General features: G+C 37.7%; 1 protein-coding gene across 1 annotated transcript in view; it reads right to left on the bottom strand.

Annotated features, from left to right (window-relative positions):
- Nucleotides 1–319: 319 nt before the first annotated feature.
- SH3BGRL (SH3 domain binding glutamate rich protein like) overlaps nucleotides 320–15,507 on the bottom strand; it is a 91,724-nt gene continuing 76,536 nt past the window's right edge. The window contains exons 3-4 of the mRNA XM_060001954.1: nucleotides 15,399–15,479; nucleotides 320–1,872 (exon numbers count right to left, since the gene is read on the bottom strand). Coding sequence (XP_059857937.1) covers nucleotides 1,840–1,872; nucleotides 15,399–15,479 — 114 coding nt within the window. The 3' untranslated portion in view covers nucleotides 320–1,839. The remainder of the gene's footprint in view (nucleotides 1,873–15,398; nucleotides 15,480–15,507) is intronic.

Here is a 15,507-nt window from a genome sequence, read left to right on the forward strand (position 1 = left end):
CCCACATAAAATATTGCAAGTATCATCATCTGCATTTGATATAGCTCAGGAGAAAATATTGAAAAATGTTTTAGCATTTTCCAGAATTTATTACAAGATACCTTGTTTACTTTAGAGTTCTCCATAGCATATTTTTGTACACAAAAAAATGGATTAGTTGTTTGATTCTAGTGTGTATTGCAAAATTCAGAGTCCTAAATAGGAAATTTAGAAAGTTTATTCAAATTGTTTTCTTCTATTATTTTCTCTTTTCTCCTTCCCCACCATCTAAAAAATATATTACCCTTCTAAAATTATTATTACACTATTTAGAAACTCCATGAACACGAACACAAAAATTATGTTTCTGACAGTACTGAGTTTATTTTAAAGCATTGCATCATGTTTGAATCTCAGTAAACAAAGCCATGTCTTCATTGTATATTGATTTTGGCAAAGAGCACAGACTTGCATACATCAAATGATATAATAAAGTAATTTAAAGTAAAAGGTGTTTGCTTTTAGTAATGTGAAACTAAAGTACAATATTAATGTGGAACTAAAGTACAATATATGTGTCTTCTGGGTGATTTAGGCCATAATGTTTCTTATCTTAGAAGTTTTCAAAATTAACATTTTTAAATTGATCCTTTTATCTGATACTTACACTATTCACTGGAATAGAGGCATAGAAAAGATTTTCTCTGCTTAGATTAATGTACTCATACAATATATGCCTAAGCTGAAACCAAAAGATCAAATATCTGAGAGATAGTGGCATTCGTGATCACAAGTGGTTTTAAAAGGGGAAAAATGAGTTCCAACCTATTTTAAAATATTTAATTAAAAGTCTGAGCTCTGGGGCTTCCCTGGTGGCGCAGTGATTGAGAGTCCGCCTGCCGATGCAGGGAACATGGGTTCGTGCCCCGGTCTGGGAAGATCCCACATGCTGCAGAGTGGCTAGGCCCATGAGCCATGGCCACTGAGCCTGCGTGTCTGGAGCCTGTGCTCCGCAACGGGAGAGGCCACAACAGTGAGAGGCCCACGTACCACAAAAAAAAAAAAAAAAAAAAGTCTGAACTCTTTGCAAAAGGATGCCGTTTTTAACTTATTTGCCATCATACTTCCATAGCATACATATACATATTTCACTGGGGCAAGCAACTTAGTAACATGATTGCATCATAGCTGTGTAGTTAAGCAAGAAATTTGTCAACTGAATACATCTTTATTTTGGTGGGAGGTCATCTGTTCCGATCACTGAAACATGCAATGAAAGGCTACATTTAGAAGCCTAGAAAACCTGTGGTTCAGTACATAGAAGTTTTAACTACAAAAGAATGTAAATGTTATAATTACCATCAGAAATTACAATGTCTGACATATCATAAACATTATCTGCAACTACTTTTTAATCACAATAATTTCACATCAAAAAGGTACATATTTTTGTTCACTAAAATTGAGGCAATTTGGGAACAAGAGACAGATTCTTTCTTTCTCACTCATCTTTTAAAGTTACTTAATGTAGAGTTACAGATATACTTAAGCTGCAATAATAATATCAAAAAAGGGAACAGGTGTTTGCTTTTTAAAATCACTGAAGTACATAAAATGCCTTAGCAGACAACAATACTATTCCATGACACCTCTTAAAATTTTAAGTTCATCTCCCATTCTCCTCATCATAATGTTCACATTTTAATTATGTATTCATTTTGATTGTTTGCATGTGAAAACAACAACTATCTATTATTTCAACATTAAGCCTATTTCATTTGAAGCCAAGATAATTTTGCTATTTTATAAAAAGCAGTGGAGACTCCTTTGTCAGGATGCTTAAGGCAGAATGTTTAAGGTTCATGCTTGCTGCTTTGCCTGAGCTTCTGCTTCCTGAAATGAAAAACAAACAACACAGATTTAAATATCACAAAGCAGGCATCCGTGTGTATTTTGGTTAGACTATATTACCTCAAATTGCTAAGAATATTCAAAATCAGAAAAATAGCCACCAGAAAAGACTGCTTAAAAATTCTTAATAGAAAAATTAAAAAATAGAAACTTCTGCCTAGAAACAGATGTCATAGAGGACTGTCTATAATTCCATAAAAGCAAGTGATTTACAATTATAGTTGACATTTTATTTAAAAGTAGCTAAGTTCCATTTTGAATGATTTTTCACAAAAATTAAGTGTTCAAAAACATTGTCACCTATAGTTACAGTCACGTGAGTTTTGTTTAAGGATTAAGCTACTTAGAAAATGTGTTATTTGCCAAAGTATTGTTGCTTTTAAATTTCATGGCAGTAGGCTCGAAGAGGTAAGGTTGTCTTTCTATTCCTGTGGATGGTGAGTACTTCTAGCATAGGAACTCTGACCTATAGGTGTGCTCTGGCACTTAACATAGTACTTGACACAAAATACACGTCAAGGAAAGTTTCTGGAAATAAGGATGGGTGGCAAGAGTGACTCTGGTGAAAGAAACCTCAGACTTGAGCTGTAGAAATCATGTATGCTAGACAATGTCACTCTAAACATCTGTCACTAATTGAGTACTTGACAGTCTCAGGAGGAGTGACAGCAGCTGCATATTCCAAAATAAGCCTCTAATGCTAACCCCAGAAGAAGGGGAAAAAACAAACAAACAAAAAGATGCTATATTTTTACCAAAAAAAAAAAGAGAGAGAGGTAGAAATGATAGAAAGAAGGAAACCAGAGGACAGTGTAATTCATTCTTAATACATCCTTAACAAAACATATGTAATACACTACTGACTCACCTTCCAAAACTCTTAGTCAAAAACCAAAAACAAACTTCCCTAAGCTCTTTTGAAATTTCTAACATGGTGTTTGGCTGTCTAAATGAATATATCTTAGACCCACATTATGTATTTTGTTTCATTTTATAGAACAAGCTTCCAAAAACTTCCTCACACAACACAGTGAATTTTATACTAAAACCCCTCAGTGGGGCTTTCCTGGTGGCACAGTGGTTAAGAATCCGCCTGCTAATGCAGGGGACACGGGTCCGAGTCCTGGTCCAGGAACACCCCACATGCCGTGGAGCAACTAAGCCCATGCGCAACAACTACCGAGCCTGTGCTCTAGAGCCCGCAAGCCACAACTACTGAGCCCACGTGCCACAACTACTGAAGCCCGCATGCCTAGAGCCCATGCTCCGCAATCAGAGAAGCCACCACAGTGAGAATCCTGTGCACCAAAACGAAGACCCAACACAGCTAAAAATAAATAAATTAATTAATTAATATAAAAAATAAAAATAAATAAAACCCCTCAATAGCATAGCATATATAGGTGGGGAAGCAGTGGTATAAAAATATGAACACATGATAATGTGAAGTCCTTCTTCTTATGAGCACGTAATGCCTCTGAGTAACTAGTATTTTGGAGACAGCCTAGTTCCCTAAAGTTACACTTATCAATCTTTGTTGTAATTTGTCATAAATTCCTTAGCTCTCACTTATCCTTTTTAATGGAAGAAATTACTAGCATAAAAATCCAAAACAAAAGGCAATTCAAACTTCTTTGTAATTTGTATTTAAGAATACATCATATTTAAATTATTTACTTTTCTAATTGTGTTTTATTCATCAAATATGTAAATTGTGCTACAAGCTTTATTATTATCTAAAAGTAAGTAGTCAGTATTTATAGTATCATGAGTTATTTAATCAACCAGAGAGCTCTAGAAACAGGCATATGATGTGTTCTCACCCTCTACTCCCACTATATACATCATTCTATAAATGCATTGGTTTTGAGTTAGATAATCCCGGGTTCAAATTCCATATCTGCTACTGAATTATTATGTAGCCTTGGACAAATTACTTAAATTATCTAATCATTAGTTTCCTCCTCTGTAAAATGGTATTGAGGACACCTAGCTCATAAGGACGAAGTAAAGATAAAATGAGATGAATGTGAACAGTGTAGCTCAATGCTTAGTCCATTGCAGGTATCCAGACTTCTTTCCTAACGTTTTCCTTTCCACTTTCTGCCTAGTCACTAAGACCAACACCACAGCTAAGTGTTATTAACATATAGTTTCTCTTGGAGATGCAATAAAATGGGATGGGCTTACTGGAAATAGGAATGCTTCAAATCTCACAGCAGAAGCAGATTTTCATGGCCCCTCCCTAAAGCTAGGTGGTTTAACCAAAGCCAATAAGAACACTTCTTTAACCAGCATGTTCTATACCCTCAACCTACTAGTGAACACGGCTTTTCCAGAGGAGTGGTATTCCTCTCAACATGAATATCACTGGATTTTTATTTTTTAGTAAAAATATATCAGTTAGAGAATGGAGAGGAAGATGGCGGAAGAGTAAGACGCGGAGATCACCTTCCTCCCCACAGATACACCAGAAATACATCTACACGTGGAACAACTCCTACAGAACACCTACTGAAGGCTGGCAGAAGACCTCAGACCTCCCAAAAGGCAAGAAACTCCCCACGTACCTGGGTAGGGCAAAAGAAAAAAAGAAAAAACAGAGACAAAAGAATAGGGACGGCACCTGCACCAGTGGGAGGGAGCTGTGAAGGAGGAAAAGTTTCCACACACTAGGAAGCCCCTTCGCGGGCGGAGTCTGCGGGAGGCGGAGGGGGGAGCTTCGAAGCCGCGGAGGAGTGCACAGCAACGGGTGCGGAGGGCAAAGCGGGGAGATTCCCGCACAGAGAATCGGTGCCGACTGGCACTCACCAGCCCGAGAGGCTTGTCTGCTCACCCGCTGGGGTGGGCGGGGCTGCGAGCTGAGGCTCTGAGGCTCGGGTTTCGGTTTCGGATGGAGCGCTGGGAGAGGACTGGGGTTGGCGGCTTGAACATAGCCTGAGGGGTTAGTGCACCACGGCTAGCCGGGAGGGAGTCCGGGGAAAAGTCTGCACCTGCCGAAGAGGCAAGAGACTTTTTCTTCCCTCTTTGTTTCCTGGTGCGTGAGGAGAGGGGTTTAAGAACACTGCTTAAAGGAACTCCAGAGACGGGCGCGAGCCGCGGCTAAAAGCACGAACCCCAGAGACGGGCGCAAGCCGTGGCTAAAAGCGCGGATCCCAGAGACGGGCGGAAGACGCTAAGGCTGCTGCTGCCGCCACCAAGGGGCCTGTGTGCGAGCACAGGTCACTCTCCACACCCCTCTTCCGCGGAGCCTGTGCAGCCCGCCACTGCCAGGTTCCCGGGATCCAGGGACAACTTCCCCGGGAGAACGCACGGCGGGCCTCAGGCTGGTGCAAAGTCACGCCGGCCTTTGCCGCCGCAGGCCCGCCCCGCACTCCGTGCCCCTCCCTCCCCGCAGGCCTGAGTGCGCCAGAGCCCCCGAATCAGCGGCTCCTTTAACCCCGTCCTATCTGAGCAAAAAACAGACGCCCTCCAGCGACCTACACGCAGAGGCAGGGCCAAATCCAAAGCTGAGCCCCTGGGAGCTGTGAGAACAAAGAAGAGAAAGGGAAATCTCTCCCAGCAGCCTCAGAAGCAGCGGATTAAAGCTCCACAATCAACTTGATATACCCTGCATCTGTGGAATACCTGAATAGACAACCAATCATCCCAAATTAAGGAAGTGGACTTTAGGAGCAAGATCTATGATATTTTTTCCCCCTTTCCTCTTTTTGTGAATGTATATGTGTATGTTTCTGTGTGAGATCTTGTCTGTATAGTCTTGCTTCCACCATTTGTCCTAGGGTTCTATCCGTCCATGGTTTTTTTTAAATTTTTTTTCTTAATAATTAATTTTAATTTTAATAACGTTATTATATTTTACCTTCGTTCTTTCTTTCTTTCTTTCTTTCCTTCCTTCCTTCCCTCCTTTAGACAACGAATCATCCCAAATTGAGGAGGTGGTCTCTGACAGCAAGATTTATGATTTTTCCCCTTTTTACCTCTTTTAGTGAGGGTGTATGTGTATTCTTCTGTGTAAGATTTTGTCTGTATAGCTTTGCTTCCAACATTTGTCCTAAGGTTCTATCCGTCCCTATTTTTTTTTCTAAATAAGAATTTTTTAATTCAATAACTTTATTATACTTTATTTTATTTTTACTGTATCTTCTTTCTTTCTTTTTTCCTAATTTCCCTCCTTCCTTCCTTCCTCCCTCCCTCTCTCCCTCCCTTTTTTCCTTCTTTCCTTCTTTCTTTCTTTCTTCCTTCCTTCCTTCCCTCCTTTCCTTCTTTCTTTCCTCATACTTATAATAATTCTCTCTACTTTTTCTCCCTTTTATTCTGAGCTGTGTGGATGAAAGGCTCTTGGTGCTCCGGACAGGAGTCAGGGCTCTGCCTCTGAGGTAGGAGAGCCAACTTCAGGACACTGGTCAAAAAGAGACCTCCCAGCTCCACATAATATCAAACGGCAAAAATCTCCCAGAGACCTCCATCTTAACACCAGCACTCAGCTTCACTCAACGACCAGCAAGCCACAGTGCTGGACAACCTATGCCAAACAACTAGCAAAACAGGAACACAACACCCCCATTAGCAGAGAGGCTGCCTAAAATCATAATAAGGCCACAGACACCCCAAAACACACCACCAGACGTGAACCTGCCCACTAGAGAGACAAGATCCAGCCTCATCCACCACAACACAGGCACTAGTCCCCTCCACCAGGAAGCCGACACAACCCACTGAACCAACCTTAGCCATTGGAGACAGACATCAAAAACAGCGGGAACTACGAACCTGCAGTCTGCAAAAAGGAGACCCCAAACACAGTAAGATAAGCAAAATGAGAAGACAGAAAAACACACAGTAGATAAAGGAGCAAGATAAAAATGCACCAGACCTAACAAATGAAGAGGAAATAGGCAGTCTACCTGAAAAAGAATTCAGAATAATGATAGTAAGGATGATCCGAAATCTTGGAAATAGAATGGACAAAATGCAAGAAACAGTTAACAAGGACCTAAAAGAAATAAAGATGAAACAAGCAATGATGAACAACACAATAAATGAAATTAAAAGTCCTCTAGATGGGATCAATAGCAGAATAACTGAGGCAGAAGAACGGATAAGTGACCTGGAAGATAAAATAGTGGAAATAACTACTGCATAGGAGAATAAAGAAAAAAGAATGAAAAGAACTGAGGACAGTCTCAGAGACCTCTGGGACAACATTAAACGCACCAACATTCGAATTATAGGGGTTCCAGAAGAAGAACAGAAAAAGAAAGGGACTGAGAAAATATTTGAAGAGATTATAGTTGAAAACTTCCCTAATATGGGAAAGGAAATAGTTAATCAAGTCCAGGAAGCACAGAGAGTCCCATACAGGATAAATCCAAGGAGAAATACGCCAAGACACATATTAATCAAACTGTCAAAAATTAAATACAAAGAAAGCATATTAAAAGCAGCAAGGGAAAAACAACAAATAACACATAAGGGAATCCCCATAATGTTAACAGCTGATCTCTCAGCAGAAACCCTACAAGCCAGAAGGGAGTGGCAAGACATACTGAGAGTGATGAAGGAGAAAAACCTGCAGCCAAGACTACTCTACCCAGCAAGGATCTCATTCAGATTTAATGGAGAAATTAAAACCTTTACAGACAAGCAAAAGCTGAGAGAGTTCAGCACCACCAAACCAGCTTTACAACAAATGCTAAAGGAACTTCTCTAGACAAGAAACACAAGAGAAGGAAAAAACCTACAGTAACGAACCCAAAACAATTTAAAAAATGGGAATAGGAACATACATATCGATAATTACTTTAAATGTAAATGGACTAAATGTCCCACCAAAAGACACAGATTGGCTAAATGGATACAAAAACAAGACCCTTATATATGCTGTCTACAAGAGACCCACTTCAGACCTAGAGACACATACAGACTGAAAGTAAGGTGATGGAAAAAGATATTCCATGCAAATGGAAACCAAAAGAAAGCCGGAGTAGCAATTCTCATATCAGACAAAATAGACTTTAAAATAAGGACTATTAAAAGACACAAAGAAGGACACTACATAATGATCAAGGGATCGATCCAAGAAGAAGATATAACAATTGTAAATATTTATGCACCCAACATAGGAGCACCTCAATACATAAGGCAAATACTAACAGCCATAAAAGGGGAAATCAACAGTAACACATTCATAGTAGGGGACTTAAACACCCCACTTTCACCCATGGACAGATCATCCAAAATGAAAATAAATAAGGAAACACAAGCTTTAAATGATACATTAAAAAAGATGGACTTAATTGATATTTATAGGACACTCCATCCAAAAACAACAGAATACACATTTTTCTCAAGTGCTCATGGACCATTCTCCAGGATGGATCATATCTTGGGTCACAAATCAAGCCTTGGTAAATTTAAGAAAATTGAAATTGTATCAAGTATCTTTTCTGACCACAACGCCATGAGACTAGATATCAATTACAAGAAAAGATCTGTAAAAAATACAAACACATGGAGGCTAAACAATACACTACTTAATAATGAAGTGATCACTGAAGAAATCAAAGAGGAAATAAAAAAATACCTAGAAACAAATGACAATGGAGACACAACGACCCAAAACCTATGGAATGCAGCAAAAGCAGTTCTAAGGGGGAAGTTTATAGCAATACAAGCCCACCTTAAGAAGCAGGAAACATCTCAAATAAACAACCTAACCTTGCACCTCAAGCAATTAGAGAAAGAAGAACAAAAAATCCCCAAAGCTAGCAGAAGGAAAGAAATCATAAAAATCAGATCAGAAATAAATGAAAAAGAAATGAAGGAAACAATAGCAAAGATCAATAAAACTAAAAGCTGGTTCTTTGTGAAGATAATCAAAATAGAAAAACCACTAGCCAGACTCATCAAGAAAAAAAGGGAGAAGACTCAAATCAATAGAATTAGAAATGAAAAAGGAGAGGTAACAACTGACACTGCAGAAATAAAAAAGATCATGAGAGATTACTACAAGCAACTCTATGCCAATAAAATGGACAATCTGGATGAAATGGACAAATTCTTAACAATGCACAACCTGCCAAGACTGAATCAGGAAGAAATAGAAAATATGAACAGACCAATCACAAGCACTGAAATTGAAACTGTGATTAAAAATCTTCCAACAAACCAGGACCAGATGGCTTCACAGGCGAATTCTATCAAACATTTAGAGAAGAGCTAACACCTATCCTTCTCAAACTCTTCCAAAATATAGCAGAGGGAGGAACACTCCCAAATTCCTTCTACGAGGCCACCATCACCTTGATACCAAAACCAGACAAGGACGTCACAAAGAAAGAAAACTACAGGCCAATATCACTGATGAACATAGATGCAAAAATCCTCAACAAAATACTAGCAAACAGAATCCAACAGCACATTAAAAGGATAATACACCATGATCAAGTGGGGTTTATTCCAGGAATGCAAGGATTCTTCAATATATTCAAATCTATCAATGTGATAAACCATATTAAAAAATTGAAGGAGAAAAACCATATGATCATCTCAATTGATGCAGAGAAAGCTTTTGATAAAATTCAACACCCATTTATGATAAAAACCCTGCAGAAAGTAGGCATAGAGGGAACTTTCCTCAACATAATAAAGGCCATATATGACAAGCCCACAGCAAATATCATCCTCAATGGTGAAAAACTGAAAGCATTTCCACTAAGATCAGGAAAAATACAAGATTGCCCACTCTCACCACTCTTATTCAACATAATTTTGGAAGTTTTAGCCACAGCAATCAGAGAAGAAAAGGAAATAAAAGGAATCCAAATCAGAAAAGAAGAAGTAAAGCTGTCACTGTTTGCAGATGACATGATCCTATACATAGAGAATCCTAAAGATGTTACCAGAAAACTACTAGAGCTAATCAATGAATTTGGTAAAGTGGCAGGATACAAAATTAATGCACAGAAATCTCTGGCATTCCTATATACTAATGAGGAAAAATCTGAAAGTGAAATCAAGAAAACACTCCCATTTACCATTGCAACAAAAAGAATAAAATATCTAGGAATAAACCTACCTAAGGAGACAAAAGACCTGTATGCAGAAAATTATAAGACACTGATGAAAGAAATTAAAGATGATACAAGTAGATGGAGAGATATACCATGTTCTTGGATTGGAAGAATCAACATTGTGAAAATGACTCTACTACCCAAAGCAATCTATAGATTCAATGCAATCCCTATCAAACTACCACTGGCATTTTTCACAGAACTAGAACAAATAATTTCGCAATTTGTATGGAAACACAAAAGACCCCGAATAGCCAAAGCAATCTTGAGAACGAAAAAAGGAGCTGGAGGAATCAGGCTCCCTGACTTCAGACTATACTACAAAGCTACAGTAATCAAGACAGTATGGTACTGGTACAAAAACAGAAAGATAGATCAATGGAACAGGATAGAAAACCCAGAGATAATCCCACGCACATATGGACACCTTATCTTTGATAAAGGTGGCAGGAATGTACAGTGGAGAAAGGACAGCCTCTTCAGTAACTGGTGCTGAGAAAACTGGACAGGTACATGTAAAAGTATGAGATTAGATCACTCCCTAACACCATACACAAAAATAAGCTCAAAATGGATTAAAGACCTAAATGTAAGGCCAGAAACTATCAAACTCTTAGAGGAAAACATAGACAGAACACTCTATGACATAAATCACAGCAAGATCCTTTCTGACCCACCTCCTAGAGTAATGGAAATAAAAACAAAAATAAACAAATGGGACCTAATGAAAATTTAAAGCTTCTGCACAGCAAAGGAAACCATAAACAAGACCAAAAGACAACACTCAGAATGGGAGAAAATATTTGCAAATGAAGCAACCGACAAAGGATTAATCTCCAAAATTTACAAGCAGCTCATGCAGCTCAATAACAAAAAAACAAACAACCCAATCCAAAAATGGGCAGAAGACCTAAATAGACATTTCTCCAAAGAAGAGATACAGACTGCCAACAAACACATGAAAGAATGCTCAACATCATTAATCATTAGAGAAATGCAAATCAAAACTACAATAAGATATCATCTCACCTCAGTCAGAATGGCCATCATCAAAAAATCTAGAAACAATAAATGCTGGAGAGGGTGTGGAGAAAAGGGAACACTCTTGCACTGCTGGTGGGAATGTGAATTGGTTCAGCCACTATGGAGAACAGTATGGAGGTTCCTTAAAAAACTACAAATAGAACTACCATATGACCCAGCAATCCCACTACTGGGCATATACCCTGAGAAAACCAAAATTCAGAAAGAGTCATGTACCAAAATGTTCATTGCAGCTCTATTTACAATAGCCCGGAGATGGAAACAACCTAAGTGCCCATCATCGGATGAATGGATAAAGAAGATGTGGCACATATATACAATGGAATATTACTCAGCCAGAAAAAGAAATGAAATTGAGCTATTTGTAATGAGGTGGATAGACCTAGAGTCTGTCATACAGAGTGAAGTAAGTCAGAAAGAAAAAGACAAATACCATATGCTAACACATATATATGGAATTTAAGAAAAAAAATGTCATGAAGAACCTAGGGTTAAGTCAGGAATAAAGACGCAGACCTCCTAGAGAACGGACTGAGGTTATGGGGAGGGGGAAGGGTGAGCTGTGACAGGGCGAGAGAGAGTCATGGACATATACACACTAACAGACGTAGTAAGGTAGATAGCTAGTGGGAAGCAGCCGCATGGCACAGGGATATTGGCTCGGTGCTTTGTGACAGCCTGGAGGGGTGGTATAGGGAGGGTGGGAGGGAGGGAGACGCAAGAGGGAAGACATATGGGAACATATGTATATGTATAACTGATTCACTTTGTTATAAAGCAGAAACTAACACACCATTGTAAAGCAATTATACCCCAATAAAGATGTTAAAAAAATATATATATATATTAGTTATTTTATTCCATATCAAAACTATCAACTATACTGCAATATAAGAAATGCTAGTGCTATGAAATTATCTTCTGTATTAATAGAAGAGTAAAGAGCAAATATTTATATACCACGTTTAACTGCATCTAATATACAAAAGAATAAAAAAAATTATTTGTCTTACAGAGGATTCCTTGCCTTATAGAAATATTTGCCATTGGGTACTTTTAAATCAAGCTTTCCAGTGCACTGGCTTTCAATAATTTTTAAATGTAAAGAGAATGTATTCTAATTATTTGGAAAATAAATAAATGGAGAAAAAAGAAAAACATTCATATTATTAGCTATGGTTCCTTTCAGTCTCCTTTTGTCCTGTACATAGATTTTAAATGTAATTATCAATAGAATGCTAATTACACAGTAAAAACAGTTCTGTAGCTCATTATAATGTATCTTTTCACAAACTCTCATTTTTTAATGAGAGCATGAGTTCACTCAGTGGATAAATCATTTCTGTTGACCCTATTTTTAGACATTTAACTTGTTTTCAAATTTTTTAAGATTAAAAATAACATTTTGATTTATTTTTTTATCCATAAAGACATTTCCATGTATGAATTATTTCATTAGGCCTTACTACCCAGTACAATTACTGGATGAAGAAGTATAAACATTTTTGAGGTCCTTGATATATATTTGCTATTTTGGTTTTCAAACAGTAGTACCAATTTATATCATCACCAGTAATATATGAGAGAATATGTTTTAATGCACACTTCTCAGCACTGAGCATTATCACTTTGTTTTATCTTTGTTAACTTCACAGATGAATATTGTATCTCATTTTATCACATTTCTTTTTATTATGAATGCACTTTTCCAATGCGGGTTAATTAGTTGTATTTCTTATTGCGTATACTTTCTTTTCAGCCAGTTCTTTCTGGAAGACTTATTGTCCTATTAAATTAAAGGGGAAAACTCTGAAAGCTGAGCTGAAGGATAGAAAAATCATCCTTCTGATATCAAATTTATCACTTTTAATCTTGGGGAAAACCTATTAAATACTAACATTCAAAATCTCCCTATTACCAATCCACCCTTCAACTCCACTGTCAATTCCAGACCTCTTTTCTTTATCCCGATCTATCAGCTCCCTCTAGTTCAATCCTTGATAACATCTGCTGTCCTTTTACTCTATTCCTACTTCTAGGGTTAAACAAGGATGAAAAAAAAAAAAAAACACTGTAAACAAGCTGACTGGTTCCACTGTGGGCTCATCAACTCTAACTTCAACAGGGAATTTTATCTTGCTCAGCCATCCTTCCATTCATGATCTTCGCCTACTCTTTAGCTTATTTTCAGCAAATGCATCTTTTCAATTCTCAAATTTCCCATCACTCCTAGCAGATGATCATTCTTCTTACCTCATACTAAAGATAAGACATTTTCAAATGTGAACTTCCCTAACCTCCCCACACATTAAAATTTCTATTTTTATCCTTCTCTCTTCATTCCATCCAGTCTCAGAAGAAAACTGCATGCCCTCTCTTTTCCAAGACTAACTCCTCCCTTGGATCACTCACTTTTCTGTTTCCTCCATGACTTTTGCTTCATTTCCCTATCACCCAGGTTAGAAGCCTCAGAGATAGCTTCAATCCTTCCCAGTTCTTTCCATACATAAACATCTCATAAATTGCCAAATCCTATCACAAGTGATTTTTCTGTGTCTCCTAAATCCATCTTTTCCTTTCTGTAACTGCAGTCCCACTTTAGGCCTTCTCCATTGCTTTTCTGGACTCTTAAGGAACACTCTAATGGGTCAGCCCATCTCTAATATCTCATTTCTCCAATGTTTCACAATCCACACATCTGCCAAATTTATTTTCTTGAGACATAGATCAAATCACATCTTAAAATACAAAGATAATCACATCATTGTCTTCTCTCATTCCCTACCATGGCTTTTAGATGCCTAGAGAATAAAGCCGAAAGTATCTAGCACAGTATTCATAATCTGGCCCCACCCTACCTAGCCAATATTACCTCCTAATGCATCTCCCTTATTTAATATGTTCTATAGTAGATTCATGTTGCATTATACTCTGCTCCCTGAACATACCATTGGGTGCAGGTACATCCCAATGCAGTGGTTCCTATTGCAGCCACTGTGAAAGACGCCTAGTGTTACTTCAGTGTTTTAGAATCCGTAACAGCTCAAATGCCAATTCCTCTGTGGAAACTTCCCCAAACTCCTTAGTAGTAATTTATGATTATTTCCTTTGGATGCTTACTGTACTTTATTCATACCAACCATACAAAATTTACCATACTATATCATAATTATTTGTAGACATATTTGTTGTATAATTATTCATATACATGTTCCTCACTAGGTTATAAACACTTTGAAGGTAGAGATTATGTTGTATTCTCCGTATTTGCCCTATCATCAGTATCAAGTCAATGTTTGACACTCAGTAAATATTTATTGAATGAATAAATGAATGAATGGCTCATACTTTTCACTGAAGGAAAGAGAGTCATCAGTCACAGAAAACAGACTATCTTTCCTTTTATACTTCCTCCAATATGCACTGAAATCAATGACTTAAGTTGGGTTTTACTAACTTGTTTAAATAAAAATGCCTTACCTAAGATTTCCTACAACTTAAATTATACAAAGCCTAAAATAAGACATTTTATCCATGGGAAAAGAAAGTTTGGCAAGAAAACGGAATTTCATAGTGACTCAGACAACAATGCCTCTAAACAGTCTCTAGTGAAAATACAGACAATAACACAGACTCTCAAAACTGGAGAAGGAGCTGGAGTTAGAAGAATCTGTTTAACAAAAATTAGCTTCTGAGAACAAAATGTAAAATGATAGAGCAGGGGACATACACTTTGATTAAACCAGCCTTTGTGGAGAAGAAATATGGTAAAAGGCAAACGTATATTTAAAGTCCATAGCTCTGAGACATTTTTTTAAACAGGCAACTTAATTTTTTATATTTTTCTTTGTATGATCTTCCCTGGGAACACCACCACTTGAAAAATTAATTTGTTGTTGGCAGGGGAAAAGCTCCAAATTCAGCCAGCAATTTAGTGATGAATTTTGATACTCAAATGCTCTTAGTTAATTTGAATAGGTGACTCTAGCATTTGATGTCACACAAGGACAATAGATACTGACAAGAAGATTACTTTGAACTAAGATGCTTTCTGTCCACGTAATACCATACATGGCAACTGGAATAATGGTGTCTTTAAAATTGTTAACCACTTATTTGTGAATGGGTCAATGAGAAATTTGCTGCCTTGGGCAGCTTGATAGGGAAGTCACTCGGCCTACCTTCTATCCACATACTTTATGTATTTAATTATGCACATCTGTCTTCCCTACTAGGGATTAAGTGTATGCGGAGCAGGGACATTTCCTTTTAGCTATGTTGCACTGCCTCTGGCTTAATCTGAGTACTTAATAAAGTGCAAATCTTACTGATTAAAACAACCCAGCAGCAATAAAATGGCCTATAAAGAAGGGGAAAAATGAATCATACCTTTGAACCAGGTGGGGCTGTCAAGCCTAAAAAGGCATACACTGCATTATTTTCTCTGGCTTCAAAGAAGGCATCATAGTCCTTGATAAAAGAAGGCAACAAGAATTAG

Source organism: Delphinus delphis, chromosome X (assembly GCF_949987515.2).
Source record: "Delphinus delphis chromosome X, mDelDel1.2, whole genome shotgun sequence".
NCBI classification, from domain to species: domain Eukaryota; kingdom Metazoa; phylum Chordata; class Mammalia; order Artiodactyla; family Delphinidae; genus Delphinus; species Delphinus delphis.